The following is a 15,298-nucleotide window of genomic DNA, read 5'->3' on the forward strand; positions in this document are numbered from 1 at the left end:
AGGCTCTTTGCTGCAAGTAAACTTTTCTGTCGTTGTGACTATGTTTTTGTCATATGAACACTTGCCCACTAGTAACTAAATTAATACTACTAGATTCATTTTATTGTGTGACAGTTCACAGCCAATAGATGATGACTTTCAGTCACTGTCAACATGGGCTGGATTTGAAACACTGAGCTTGTATCTAATTACCAGTCCCTTTAAGCCATACAGTTCCCAGCAATGTGGAATATATGTTAATTTATAAAAAAAAAATTAAAGTATTTTTTTGCTACACAACATCTCCAGAGAGATTTCAGCATCTCTTTTACATTCTTGGGTAAAATTGACATCAGAGCCAATTTAATGTGATAGCACAGTCTGTGTGTGTGTGTGTGTGTGTGTGTGTGTGTGTGTGTGTGTGTGTGTGTGCGCGCGCAAAAAAGAGAGAAAGAGATGTAGCACTTCTCAGGCTTGACTGAAGTACAGAATAGCTTGCTGCCATTCTTGGTATAGTGCCCACTGATGGTTGCATGTGAATATAAAATAGGCATAATAATGTTTTTAAGTAAAAGCAACATTGTGAATGCATAATTTAGGAAGGAAAACCTTTGTTTTGTTTTGTTTTGCAGATGTACAGATCAGCTCTCAAAATGTCTTCTGTGTCTTCCGTGCATCTTCTAAGACAATTGCATTAGCCCTCCTGCTAGTTGACTAATAGAATTAATAATTGTAAAAAGCACTCTAAAGCCACATGCCTTATGAAGTCAATGCTGGGTATGATTTTACAAGTATGTGATCCATTTTTTCAAGTGAAAATGTTAACTGAAAAAGTTCTTGGCACACAATAAAACATTGTGCAATCTGTTATTTGTCTTAGAGATAATAATTTGAGTGGCTATATTCTTCCTGTATCTAACTTAAGACTTGCTAGTGGATGGTTTCCTTGATTTAGAAGTACTGCAAATGTGCTTTTATTTACATAATATGTCTTCCTGAAAAATGATAGTGATGGAATTCCAGCAACAGGAAAAGTATCATTTCTTTTCTAAGGGTTCTCTAGAATAAATACCAACCATGTAAATCACAGAATATTAAAAAAAATAATCTTACATGCAGCTTGAGAACAATTTCTATTTATATGAACATTTTCATATTTTTTATGACCATAAAATACAGCATGGAAAACTCCCTTAAGCAGAAGTATTCGGTGTTGCCTACATATGCACATGGCCCCACAGAAATGGAAGTTGAGATTGAACACAGGACATCTATATCTGGAGTCCTATCTAGTAAGGCTGCATGCAGCCCCAATTTTCTTGGCGCTCTTGCCTGGGTGGGGATTCTTTTAGAATGTCTTTCATTTTGTCTCCCTCCAGTTACATGAAGATAATAAGGCCCCAACCTCTCCTTATCTACCCATAGAACCAGTTGCAAAAACATTAAAAAACAGAAATTCAGCCCTGTTTAATTTTGACCTAAAAAAACACCATGATGTTCTCTTTTTAGACCTCTGGTTCCTTCTTACCACAATTGATGTTCCTTTTTAATTTGCCCGTGGGTTTCAGTGGAAGTGTGATTATTTTACAGATCATTTAGATTGTGTAAGCAGGTGCCAAGCAAACATGGATTTAGAAAGACACCTAGCATAGACCCTGATCCTGCAAATCAGGTAAGCATATGTGTAACCATCAACATATGAGAAGTCCCATAGAGCAACAGTAATACCATTAGTCAATGGGACTACCCAGATTCTTCAAGTTGGGCACATGCTTACATGCTTTGTGGGCTTGGGGCTGTCTTGCTTAACCTGCTCTCGCTGTATCAAGAAGTCTGTCTGTTGTTACAGTCCTGACTACTGACTGACTTAATTGTTCAGGTGTTATTTATTTATCTTTTCAGCACATGTATGCATTGGCAGTTGTGATCTAGTTGAAAGAGGAGAAGGCATTTGGTTCACACGCACGTTTGCTTACTAAAATAAGGAATTGCACTAGAGTGTTAAGAAACCAATTAAGACCACACAAAATGTCCATGTGTGTGTAATGAGTTAGCACTGCATGTCAATGCAGTCTCCTTGCAGACAGTGCTGCCTGTGGATCAGCTCAACCGCAAAGACACCAGAGCCCTCGGCACAAGAGGGACCCTTTCCATGAGAAGTTGTCTTTTTGTTCTCAATGTAGTACACACTGCCCTTTCGTGTGGAACAGATATAAATAGAAGGAAGTACAGATGCTGATTCTTTTATTTTACTCTCTGGCCCCAGCCCCCCTTCTCTAGGTATTGTTTTGAGAAGATCATCCTACACTCTAGGAGGTCTGGATATGGCACCATTTGAAAATAAGCATCAGCACCACCACTGCTTTCTGCTCACAGAAAGATGTAATGTAGCACTCACAGTCACTGTTGGCCTGGGAACCGATGATCAAGTTTGAGTCTCAGGCTTGGATCTCATGTATGTTAGTGCAATCTGCTGCCATTAGGCCACACACCATTTGGCAGGGGAAAAACAACCACCATTGTGTGCAGCACTGGCAAAAAGAAGACCATTGAAAATACTGTAGATCTTCTGTCTTCTACACATAGTCATTTGGCAGGGGAAAAACAACCACCATTGTGTGCAGCACTGGCAAAAAGAAGACCATTGAAAATACTGTAGAACTTCTGTCTTCTACACATAGTCAGCGTGTGAACACAGATTGATCAAAGCAGCTGATGATGAGCATCCTAATCCAGAGCCTATAAACGCACAGTCAAGAAAGTATCAGCTTAAAAAAAATCCTCAATTGCCTATGTATTGCATCTCAGTTGGGCATCCTACCTATATATGTCAGTCACCATTCTTTCAGACCATTCACTTTTCAGTTAGCAATAAATCATCAATGTTGACCTCTTACATTCTGTCTGGTCCCAGTTTCCATACATAGACCTGGGAGGTATGTCTTCCTACTTGGCAGTACTGGTAATGCCTGAAGTTAAGTTTCAACAGATATACAGAAAAACATTCAGATGGTTAGACCTACTTCACCTCTAGATGTTTACGGGATAGACCTGTAATCAAGCAAAGCGGTGTAGTAACATTTATGGATTCAGTTTTGTAAAACTTTACTCACATTTGTAGTCCTACTGAAGTCTGGCTCTCCCTATGTGGCACATAGGACTACTTGCATGAGTAATAGTTTTCAGGACTGGAGTCTAGTATTTCACTTTAATCTAGGCTGCAGTTTACTAGGGTACAAAGGGGAAGCTTTTGCTAAGAAGCAGCAGATATCTGTTTTGGAAAGATAACTTTCCTAAAACCTCAAAGTAACTTGCTCACCTAAATCGGATACCTTTATAATAGCCTGTTCAAGTACTCCTAGCTATGTATGGTAGGAATATTTCTGCTAAACTACACTTTGTCTAGTTGTGCAATGTATTCACATTAGACCACAAAGGCTTCCCTCCCCCCCCCCAGTATACTAAAATGATTTTCAATAACGCATTCTTTAAAATTCCTACTGGCCTTTACCTATTTTCAGAAAAGGTAATGACACCTTTAATTCACTTACTCTGATGGAAGTTAGATTTTCACAGATTTTAAAGGAATTTTTGCAATTGAGTGCATTTGCAATGTGGCCAATTTTTTTTTTTATGTTTTCATTTTGCTACATAGACTAGCTAAAATCTGTCTGTCAAAAACTGTTTCTTCAGGTTTTATGTATCTATGTATTTTAGTATCAGAGGGGTAGCCGTGTTAGTCTGGTTCTGTAAAAGCAGCAAAGAATCCTGTGGCACCTTATAGACTAACAGACGTTTTGCAGCATGAGCTTTCGTGGGTGAATACCCACTTCTTCGGATGCAAGTGGTGGAAATTTCCTGGGGCAGGTATATATAAGCAAGCAAGAAGCAAGCTAGAGCTTCTTGCTTGCTTATATATACCTGCCCCAGGAAATTTCCACCACTTGCATCCGAAGAAGTGGGTATTCACCCACGAAAGCTCATGCTGCAAAACGTCTGTTAGTCTATAAGGTGCCACAGGATTCTGTGTATTTTAGAATGCTGAAAAAATGCCAGGTTTACATTCTACTCTATATTTCAAATAATTTCATACTTTTTTGTCTCTCTATTTTGGCAGATATGGTCCGGAAAAAGAATCCCCCTCTAAGAAACATCGCTAGTGAAGGTGAGGTACAGATCCTTGAGTCTACAGGTACTGAAAACGAAGAGTCTGGAAGGAAAAAAGAATTTTCTGCAGATCAGATGCAAGAAAACACTGACCAGGGTGATGCTGCAGAGCTAAACAACAAGGAGGATCTTTGCCTGCATATCCAAGAGCCATCTTCCAGCATTAAAAAAGACTTAAAAAGCTCAGTGCTGAGTGAAAAGGCTGGCTTCAATTATGAAAGCCACAGTAAGGGAGGAAATGTTCCATCCTTTCCTCATGATGAGGTGACAGACAGAAATATGCTGGCTTTCTCATCTCCAGCTGTTGGTGGAATCTGTGAGCCCTTGAAGTCTCCTCTAAGATCAGATGCAGATGACACCCAAGAAGTGGTCTTCACTCCATCAGGAGATCCAGTGGAGACAGACAAAGAGCATCAGACATCGCCAAAAGCTACAGATGAAACAGTGCAAGTGCAAAGCGGTCAAACTGATGGCCAAGGCTCAAGTCCTGTCCCCATGGCCTCAAAAAACCCACAAGTGCCTTCAGATGGGGGTTTAAGGCCGAACAAATCAAAAGCAGATTTGTCAGCAAATGATAACCCAGATACGGCGCCTCTATCTCCAGAGCTTCAGGACTTCAAATGCAACATCTGTGGTTATGGTTACTATGGGAACGACCCCACAGATCTCATCAAACACTTCCGCAAGTACCACCTAGGACTGCACAACCGTACCAGGCAGGATGCGGAGCTTGACACTAAAATTTTGGCTCTCCACAACATGGTGCAGTTCAGCCACTCCAAAGACTTCCAGAAAGTCAACCGCACTGTGCTTTCAGGAGTGCTGCAGGACATCAATTCCCAAAGACCTGTCTTACTAAACGGAACTTATGATGTGCAGGTTTGTATCTTTCATATCCCTACACTGCTTCCTCATGCATATGCTTCTTGCAAAGAAATAAATTGGGAATGGGATAGGCACCCTGGGTGATTATAAAGCAACTCCTACTTCCTCAGCATAAACCAACATAATTTAAGTATCTCATGTAGCCTGCTTAAACCACAGGAATGCTTAGATCCATTCAGGCTTATTGTATTCAGTGTTTTATTTACCCATTGGTTGCTATAAATTATCAAAATTGTTACGCCGATGTGGGGACAGGATATATTAAGTGAGTATTTTTGGAGGTTCACTGTAAATCTGGTTGAGTAGTAATTGGCTTTTCAGTCATAGGCTTTCTTGTATGTAATTTAGTCTTTGTGATAATGAATAGTAAAGATTTTAGTTGGCAAACAGGCAGCTTAGAGTAATCATGTCTGAAAGCTTCTCTATAGCAGAGAGAGAAAAGAAAACAGAAAATAACTGTTTAAAATGGACCAGATGGACACTAGAATGTAGCTGCAAATTAAAAGGAACTACAGGTCTGTGGCTGTTGGCTGCTGGAAGTCAAATCTTTGCTTATTGATCTTGCAGTATTTAGAGAACAGAAAGTGGGACAGTAAAGTGGTCTAGTGCTAGAGCAACAGGGTTATATTTCTGCACAATGGGAAACCAAGATCGGGCTGTAAAAATAACAGTAATAATATTCACACTGCAGTTCAAATTAAAATGAATATAAAGGTTGAGCTATTGCCTCAGCTAATCATTTTTTTCATCTAATTTTTAGTATTGATCTACTGCATTGTCCAATATGAAGGATAAAAATTGTACATTCTTACCATAAAGAATGGATTTAAAAGATTATCTCATGTTGTCCACTATGTTAGTTATTTGAACCTAGACAGAAATATTAATGTTAATATTTCCTTAGTGTAAAGCCCAATAATCTTAAAATCTACATTTTACTGATTTAAAAAAAAAATTAACCCCCTTTATGAATGATCTGTGACGAGCACTAGAAGGCCTGTATACTCTTTGACCTACAAATTCACTTGGAATAAAAATAATTTGGATCAGTTAGGAACAGAGATCACAAGTAAAATGAGTTCAACTGTCAACCCAATTTCAGGAACATGTTTGCATCAGACATGATGCACTGACCTGGTACTAATTACGAGACAAAATTCCAAGAAACGTTAAAAAAGAGAGCGAGAAAGAGAGAGAAGTGCACGTAGAAGAAATATTTAGTAATACCTGCAGAGACTACTGTCGTTACAAGGAGACAATTCAGATAGGAAGTCAAGATGGCAAGCATCTCACCTTAAGGAATACTTAGAAACAGGACCACTACTCAAGCACTTGTAGCTTTTTAAGCTGCTTAACTTTTTTTCCTCTCACTTTGTGAAATTCTAGAAAATCTTTTTATGGAGCAGCAAATCAAATCAAGATCGTTATTATGCATAAAAGCTACAGTCTTTGAACTGCTGTCTTATTAAAAGATCACTTCACTGTCTTGTGTCAGACGCTTTCTCCTGTCAAACTGTGATTAGAAAGCAAATACGTGATTTAGATAAAAGAGGATAGATGTGAATAATGTCAATGTGAAATGATGGTTTATAATTAGCACGTAATATGATGTTAATACCTGGATTTTCTGCTATAGTTTCAGTTTGCTGACTCCGGGGACAGCATCTTATAGCAACTGATCCATTCTGTCAGAAATACGTTCACACAGGGACAGCCAAGGCATACAGCACAGAGGAATTTGAGTTTCCAAACACACTTTCATTTTCCCCAAACAGTTATTTCGTTAGGTCCTTGGTTATTTATAGAAAAGTTTATGTTTGATGAGAGTGAGCTGGACACTTTTCCTATGCAGTATTTTCAGAAATAAAACAGATGTGCAAGCTATCTCAGTTTGAACTGATAGAACTAGAAGTAAAACAGCTGAACCTAGACTATACTTGTCTACTAAGCTCTGGTAGTAAGATACTGCAGGAAAGACAAAAAGCGATAGGAAACAGCACATAGACAATCAGTTAAGATCAGTCTTTTCTCAGCCCAGAAACATGTTCTAAAATAGAACAGACAGCCTATACAATGCTGCCGATTTTAAAGGAACAATTGGATCTGGAAACGTAACTTTTTAAAGAGTGCTAATTTTCTCTGCCTAATTTGGAAAGAGAAGATTAAATAAGCCTCTGTGCCAAATACTGTACTTCATCCCTTGCACATACACCAGATGTTGATGCAGAACATGTCAGAAGATATGTAACTGATTAATATTTTCATGCTTCACAGTTCTGAACAGCTTTGCTACATTCATAAACATACGGAAAGAACATCTGAAATTCCCCTTTGCACCCAACACGTTTGTGTTGCTGCCGTGTCTGTTTCACAAGGACTTGGGAAAATGCTGAAGTCTAATACAAGAGAATGGAGTTGTATTAATTAGAGCTTGCATGCCATTTTACTGGAAATTGGTTGTCAGTCAGAGACCCCTACATTCTAAGAAAGAGGAACTGCATATGAATAGTAGCAGTTCATCAAAACAATCTTAAAATTCTGATATGGTCTGAAGAAAAAACAACAACCCCTCTGTAATCAAAATTAATTTGAAATGCTAGTGGAATGAGATTAAGGGCTGATTTATTGATGCAACTGCACTTAACAAACTGTTTTGTTGTTGTTAGGATGGAGGTAGATAGGGATTTATGATGTTTTAGGCACGGAAGATGAGGACAGAAGCTAGAGGGTGGGTGTTAGCACAGCCTCACATATTTAATCTGGTTCATGGTGATTAGTCAGGCTTTGAGCTATATGAAAGTTTCACCAGTGGAGGTTGCTACTGACTCTTGGCCTCTGTGTACATAAGGCCTATTTAGAAAAATCATTAAACACCCCCCCGCCCAAACACACCATAGAAAAAGGAGAGAGAATAGAGAAAAATACAGTATCAGTTTTTAGACTGATAAGGACTAGGTTTGCAAGGGCTTGTGGGGGAAAAAAATCAAATCTGTTTTGAAAGATACCACACGAGCATCACCTGCCTCTGTGCAACTTTTTAGAAATACGTTTTTATTATTCATCCCCAAAATACAGGTGCACATATGGGTTCAAGTCCAGGTACACAAACTCCTTTATTATTTCTTGTAAAACAGAGTGATTTTGAGAAATAAGGATGAACATAATTCAGACCATAGAACCTTGTGGTCTTACTGCTGTGTAGGCTTTGACTTATCTAGAATATTTAATGAGGGGAAGATGTCTTTGTCGTCTTTATAGACGAGATGTAATTTGGAGAGGCAATTTTTACATGCTTTGTCCCCCCCCCCCCCTCTTTTTCTTTAGTTCATTGAGATACATCTGGTTTTATAGGATTGGGTACATTCTGTTGAGCAGTTTCTGGGAGGTTAATCCAGTATGGATTTTAGAAAACATTTGTTAGCACATTGCTGTTTTGCCAGACAGGTGCCTTATCAGCTTTATGCTGTTATCAGAGTGATATCTTCCCATGAGATAAATGGAGTGCTCAGTTTTGCTGATTTCCATTTCATTACTTTCTCCTATAATTTTGCTAATCTCCAGTAGTCTTGATAGCCATTTTGTACTTGTTCTATAGCTCTGCAAGCATGTGGGGAACTTATCCAGCTTTAGTCTGTTTAGTTTTTTTTCCCCATGTGGATATTACCACTACACACAGCTCTGACTGAGGAGGCAAGTTTCATTGGTTAATAAGAAGCTGTTGAAAGTGTTCCCTAATTGTTATCTGATGCATCCAGAAGAAGCATTCTGTTGTGTGACCATCCTACAGACTAATCAGAGGCTGGGAGCAGACCTGTTTCTCACATTAAAGGTATGTGGTGTGATTAGGGATGAAGTCAGTGCTGGTGTAACTAGGATTCAATCCAGTAGGAACCAGTAGTTCTGTTGTTAGTAATCTCTTCTATTCTGTTCTCCACTCTTAAATGTCATTAATAGATTGATTAGTTGGGAAGCTGTGGAGTTAAGAGCAAGAGGGCTTGATCAGTTCGTGGGGATATAAATGTAACTGACATCCCTACTGATCATTATGGCTTCCACTAGTAGCTCTGGCAGTTTTCACAAAGGAATCTTTACAAATATGTTCAGAATCTATACTGGAGGCATAAATAACTACAGTGATCACACTTGTGTTAGTAGCATAGTCCACTTTCAAGAGGAATCTGCCTTCTGATTCTGATATTTGTTATTAGCATTTAAAGAATAAATAATAATGATTAAAGCATCTGCATTTTTGTGGATGTGAATGATGAGCAGAATACATTGCTTAACTGAACCCTTTTCAAATTCATCTTGCTCATTAGGTGAGCTACCTGTAAATTCACTAATTTTATGTTGCTTGTTAATATCAGTTAATGAAAACTTTCATTCAACTGGATTTTAACATTCTCTTGTGTTTAGAGAAACTGATCTACATGTGATTTTGTTGGGTTTATTGGCATTTAGCTCAGTTATTCCAAAACCAGACCCTAAAATATGGAAGTGGTACTTTGTTCATCGGTCTGGTTAAGAATTGCTGTGCATGAGTGTGTCCTGGTATACTGTTTCCAGGAGCAAATTCTGTACAAACTCATATACGTTATCGCCTTTGGATATCCCTCCCCAACTCTCTAATATTTGATTATTGACTGTGAAATCTTAGCTTCCAGCTGGATAAGAGTTCTTTGTGCACTCATTAGCGTCTTCATTTCTTTTCACTTTCTGATCTCCTGTTTTGCTAACGTGCATCTTGGTAGTCCTATGGTATCAGTTGAACTGATTCAGTTTCCCATGAATGACCAAACTGATACTTTTGTTTCTCCTGTTTGAAAAATTAGGTTTGCCTAAAAATATTGCACATAGGTTAGAACTGAAAATAGTCACTTTTGGCCTGATACTGCAATGAGTTCTGTGCAGATGGTCCCAGCAATGGTGTGGAAATCTGTTGATTCAAATGGCACTTTGCACAGGTGCCAGGGATCTCACCTCAAGGAACTCGTTGCATGGTTGGGGTCTTTCTCTGACAGCTGAATGGCATGACACTGAAATGTGCTCCAATTGGATCTGGGTGCACTGAACACCTCAAGGGTATGTCCAGAACACAACAGGGGTTGGCTCTGATGAATCTACTGTTCTCCATAGTTGCCATAGAAGCCAGTGGGCCTTTCTCTTCCTTCCCCTGTGTCCTCTGTTAGAATGATTTTTGTCCAGGTCTGGCTGGCTCCCCATATTTCCCATTGCATTTCAGTAATTTGATTTATTCCATGAGAGTCAGAAAAAATCTAGAATGAGTCCAAATGAACAGTAGGCTGAAGTGGAGCAGCAGTCTGGTATGTCTACTTACTGTGCATATTATCTGGGAATCCTGATTCCCTCGGTATTTAGTTTCCAACAGTTATGACATTAGGTTTTCAAAAATTTAAGGATGACCCCACTTAGGTTAGCCACAGTTCATCACCATGAACAGAACAAGTGATGTATTAGTTATTATCTTGAGATTTAATACAAAATATTATATTTGTGCATATAAATAAGCACTTGGTAACACTGACATAGGGTTATATTAAAAAAAAAATCTCCTGTTGATACACAGGTATCTACACAAATAGACCTGTTGAAGTCAATTGGACTTCGCTCACTCATACGAGTTAAGGTCTTGCAGTCTGGTTCAGAATGTTTGCATCTTCAAAACACATACCCAGTATTAGCTCAAATGGAATCTCTGCATATATTAGGCTATCTACTGGGAGCTTTCTAAATATATAGTGCTTAAGATAGTAAATTCTAAAAATGATTATTTTGATCTAAAATAGCTATACGTTCCAGAACTGCCAGACCTTGAGACATTGTGCCCCAAAGTAAGATGCAGTCTAAACTGAAACCTTTATGATCCACTCAGTCTTTGTCAGTCAAAGCATTTGAGGGCAAATTACACCAGCTGTAGAACAGATATTTAGATCAGCATTTTTAGTTCTAACACAGGTTATTGTTACAGTTGTAGAAAAGTGCTATAGATTGGAGAATCATTTTCAGTGTTCTGGGACGGGCTCTGTTAACGTCTCTCCTTTTTTGATGTATTGCTTGTATTTTAGTCCTTATGCTAGTGATCGCCAGTGCTGTATTATGTCTGTTGATGAAGAGAGCTGGTAAAAGTTATAAAAATAAAGGAGACACTTAGATATAAGACAAAAACAAAAACAAACAAACAAACAAAAGAAGACAAGCACAGAAAATAAAGCTTTCTAAAATTATGAGGCCAAATCCTTCATTGGTGTAAATCAATGTAGCACATTGGTGTAAATCAGTGTAGCTACATTGAAGTTAATGAGGCTATGTTAACTTACAACAGCCAAAGATCTGTCCTGTAATTGTAAAACATATTTTAAGGGTATGAAGAATGGCATGATGTGTTATCTTTTCTCTGGTGTTAAGTATTGGTGTACAGTACTTTAAATGCAAACCGAGTTTCTGAGTGCCACTGGCTTCCATTGTTTTAACAGAATCCGGCCTGATGGCCTTAAATTAAAAACTACTGTGGTTCCATCACCCTTTTTTTTTTTTTTTTTTTTTTTTAAACAAAAGGCTTGATCTTACTATCTTTTAAAGTCTGTGCCAAATCTCCCATTGACTTTAATAGGAATGCTTATTTCAAGTGACTGTGACTCCCATAGATACTTGCTTAAGAGATGCAAATAACACAGAAAGCTTGGGGACTACATTGGCTCTTTGCATTGCTAACACAGCTCGATTCTTCCTGCACATGCATTAATAGCTGTTTAGTGCATAGTTCAAAGGGTAGATATACCCTAAAGATTCTCCCATGTGTGAGAGGTAGTTCTTCCTATCAGAGTTTAAGGAACTGGTAGTGTGGTTTTATAGAAACAAGCATTAAAGCAAAGAATCTGTCCTGGCCTGCATGACATGAAGAACTTCATAAGTGTGGGTTTGTTAAAATGTTCTGGATGCTATATTGTGCAAAGCAACTGGATAAACAGGAGCATTAGAAAATATTTTAGGATTAGAAGATTAAGAGTAATTGGCAAATGGAAAACTGGATAGTACAAGGGATTGGTAAGGGATCTACAGCCTTTCACCTCCTGGTTAGTGACTGAAATGTGACCCAGGTAATCAGAAATGAAGATTGATTAATATCTGATGCTCCAACTTCATTGCCTGGTCCAGTTGCAAGTAGGCAAAAGTCAGTTTTTGAGAAATCACCCTGACCACGTGCATCCTAATCAACAGTCACACCAGAAGCCAAGGATTTCATGGGTGCAGAGGCTGAACTTATACTATCAACCCTTGAGTGTTGAGCCTGAGCCTGTTATGTGCATGTAGGACGTTAGTTCCTACAGGCGGAATTCACTTTCTAAAATAGATAAAGAGAGTAACTGGCAGATACTATAGATTCCTTGGTAGACTGCTGTTCTGTTAAATCAGAAAAATAGTCTAAGCCATTTGCCATACTAATGATTTCAGGATTGGATTTGGAAAAGAGAAAAGCAAGTAAAGTTGTAAGGGAGGGTATTCTGGGTCAGGAAAATCAAATAAAAACACCCTCTTAGATTTAAAAACACTGAAAAAATCTTTATACTTGTCCATAAAAAAGAAACAAGGGGTGCAAGCATCCTATAACAATTAAAAAATGAAAAACAAACAAACAAACAAAAAAACAACCAATCCTCTACAACTCTAAAAAGGTCATGACATCATCAAGAGTTAGAGACTTAAATAAAAGCAACATAAATTCAAATATCTACCAGAAATGTGTTATAAATAAATTGCCTTTTGTAAAGTGCTTTTCAGCTTGATCTTAACATATTAAAAACATGAAAACTCCAAACACTGCCCATCTTTCAGATGGGGAATCTGAGCCAGAAAGTGAATAAGTGACTTAGCTAAGGTTGCAAAGCCAAGAATAGAACCCAAGCCTACTCCCTTGCTGTAATTATTAGACTAAGGGGGAGTTAAAAATTCTAAAACACCAGAACACGAAAGAAGGGTGACCCAGTTGTAGTACAGTAACTCCTCACTTAAAGTCGTCCCAGTTAATGTTTCGTTGTTACGTTTCTGATCAATTTGGGAACATCCTTGTTTAAAGTTGTGCAATGCTCCCTTATAACGTAGTTTGGCAGCCTCCTGCTTTGTCCACTGCTTGCAGGAGGAGCAGCCCATTGGAGCTAGCTGGTGAGGGCTTGGAACGAGGGTGGACTGGCAGCCCCCTATCAGCTCCCTGCTCCCATAAGTTCCCTGTGCAGCAGCTGCCCAGCAGGCTAGCAATTGCCACATAGTTCAGCTGCCCCTCACCCCACTGCCATGTGCTGCTCCTGCCCTTTGCCTTGGAGCTCCTCCAGGTAGCCTCCTGCTTGCTGTGTTGGGGTGGGGGGAGAAGAGGGGATCTAATGTCTCGGTGTCCCCCTCCTCCCTGTTTCTGTACCACTTACCCCATTTCCAAAGAGCTGGGGGAAGAGGAGAACATGACAGGGCTCAGGACGGAGGGAGCTTGCTGGCAGGAGCTGCTCTCTCAACTTGCTGATCTATTTAAAAAGGCAGTGTACTTATAGTGGGGTCAGTGTACCTAAAGGGGCAATGCACATCTCTCTCTCACACACACGGTGTGTGTCTCTGTCTGCCATGCTGTCTCCCCTCCCTCCATTCGTGCTGCCTTGTAGAGTTGAGGCTACATTAACAACGTGTTAACCCTTGAGGGCTCAGCCAATTGCTAGTTCATCATTTAGCAGTAAGGCACGCCCTGGGAAATAGCCCACCCTCTGACTTCACCGTCTCAACCAAGCTTCACAATCATCATCACTGTGAATAGTATTAAATTGTTTAAAACTTACACTGTGTGTGGGTGGGTGGGTGTGTATATATATATATATATATCTCATATAGTCTTTTGTCTGGTGAAAAAACTTTCCCTGGAACCTAAATCTCCTATTTACATTAATTCTTATGGGGAAATTGGATTTGCTTAACATCATTTCGCTTAAAGTCACATTTTTGAGGAAAATAACTAAAATGTTAAGTGATGAGATACTGTATAAAAGCATGTACAGTAAAAACAAGGCAAAAACCTTCCCCCACCTACAGGTGATGTTTTATAGAATACCCAGTGAATGCTCTAATGAATTCTCTTAATAATGATTTATAAGAGCAAAATAAAGATACAGATGTTTTGCACATCTAAAGACAAAATGGTTGAGGCTATATAAACACCTTATTTACTTGAAAACTACCTAGGAATCAATTTTATAATGGAAAACCACAGAAGGCCTTTAATAAATGTTGTATACTAAATGTACACAGAGGCTTGTAGCTGCTATGGAAGTTAGATCTTGAAGGATTGAGAATACCCAAAAGAGAGAAGAATGCACTTGAAATTGTACTAAGTAGTAATCATCTGTAAGGAACACTGGAGAAACAAGATGGGTGAGGTAATATCTTTTATTGGGCCAACTTCTGCTGGTGAGATAGACAGACTGTCATGCTTACACAGAGATCTGAAGCTTCTCTTGTTTACCAACAGCAGTTGGTCCAATAAAAGATATTACCTCACACACCTTGTTTCTCCAGTGTTTCTTACACATGGTTACTATCTAGAACAGTTTTCAGTGCATTCTCCACTCTTTCTTTTGGGTAGTCTCAATCCTTCAAGATCTAACATGAGTTAACTTGTCTCTCTAATATCCTGGGACCAACACTGCTACAACAACAACATATTTAAGAAATACTGACATTTAACAAAATCAAGCTTCCTCTTACCAGCTTCTTTTATATTTTCTGGCTGTTTTTAACAATAATGGAAAAGAAGTATAAATTTAATTCTGTTGAAGAGATTAACTGAATCCCTATTGTCATTTTGGTCATAGCCTGTTAGCATGGCCAGTAATTTAAGACTGAACTCTACTGATAATTGTTGACATTCATGAATGAATTAAACAATTAACTAAAAAGAGTTTTGATTTTTAGATGCTTTAGACTAGTGATCCTTACTAATGGGATTTATTTCAGTTTAATCCATAAAAGGCTCAGATCCTCAAAGGTATTTAGGCTTGTAACTTTCATTTACATCTGTGGCTGAGGTGGGAATGGGACCTGGACTCCTGAGTTCAAGTCCACTGCTCTAGTCACTAAACTATTTTTCCCATCCTAAGGAGGGCCTGCTACAGGAGAATGCTGAATATGAGTCATCCCTCTGTGTATCTGCCTAGGAGCCATAGGTCTGAGGATGTTTTTTTAACCCCAGCCCTGCTGACGCTGCACTACTGCT

General features: G+C 38.8%; 1 protein-coding gene across 2 annotated transcripts in view; it reads left to right on the forward strand.

The window, feature by feature from the left end:
- The window catches only part of TRPS1 (transcriptional repressor GATA binding 1), a 405,556-nt gene that overhangs the window by 183,756 nt on the left and 206,502 nt on the right, over nucleotides 1–15,298 (forward strand). The window contains exons 4-5 of one of the 2 annotated variants that reach the window (XM_045007716.1): nucleotides 612–770; nucleotides 4,097–5,025. In XM_045007716.1, coding sequence (XP_044863651.1) covers nucleotides 734–770; nucleotides 4,097–5,025 — 966 coding nt within the window. In that variant the 5' untranslated portion in view covers nucleotides 612–733. The remainder of the gene's footprint in view (nucleotides 1–611; nucleotides 771–4,096; nucleotides 5,026–15,298) is intronic. The other variant, XM_045007717.1, reaches the window with a different exon arrangement.

Source organism: Mauremys mutica, chromosome 2, assembly GCF_020497125.1.
Source record: "Mauremys mutica isolate MM-2020 ecotype Southern chromosome 2, ASM2049712v1, whole genome shotgun sequence".
Taxonomy (NCBI): domain Eukaryota; kingdom Metazoa; phylum Chordata; order Testudines; family Geoemydidae; genus Mauremys; species Mauremys mutica.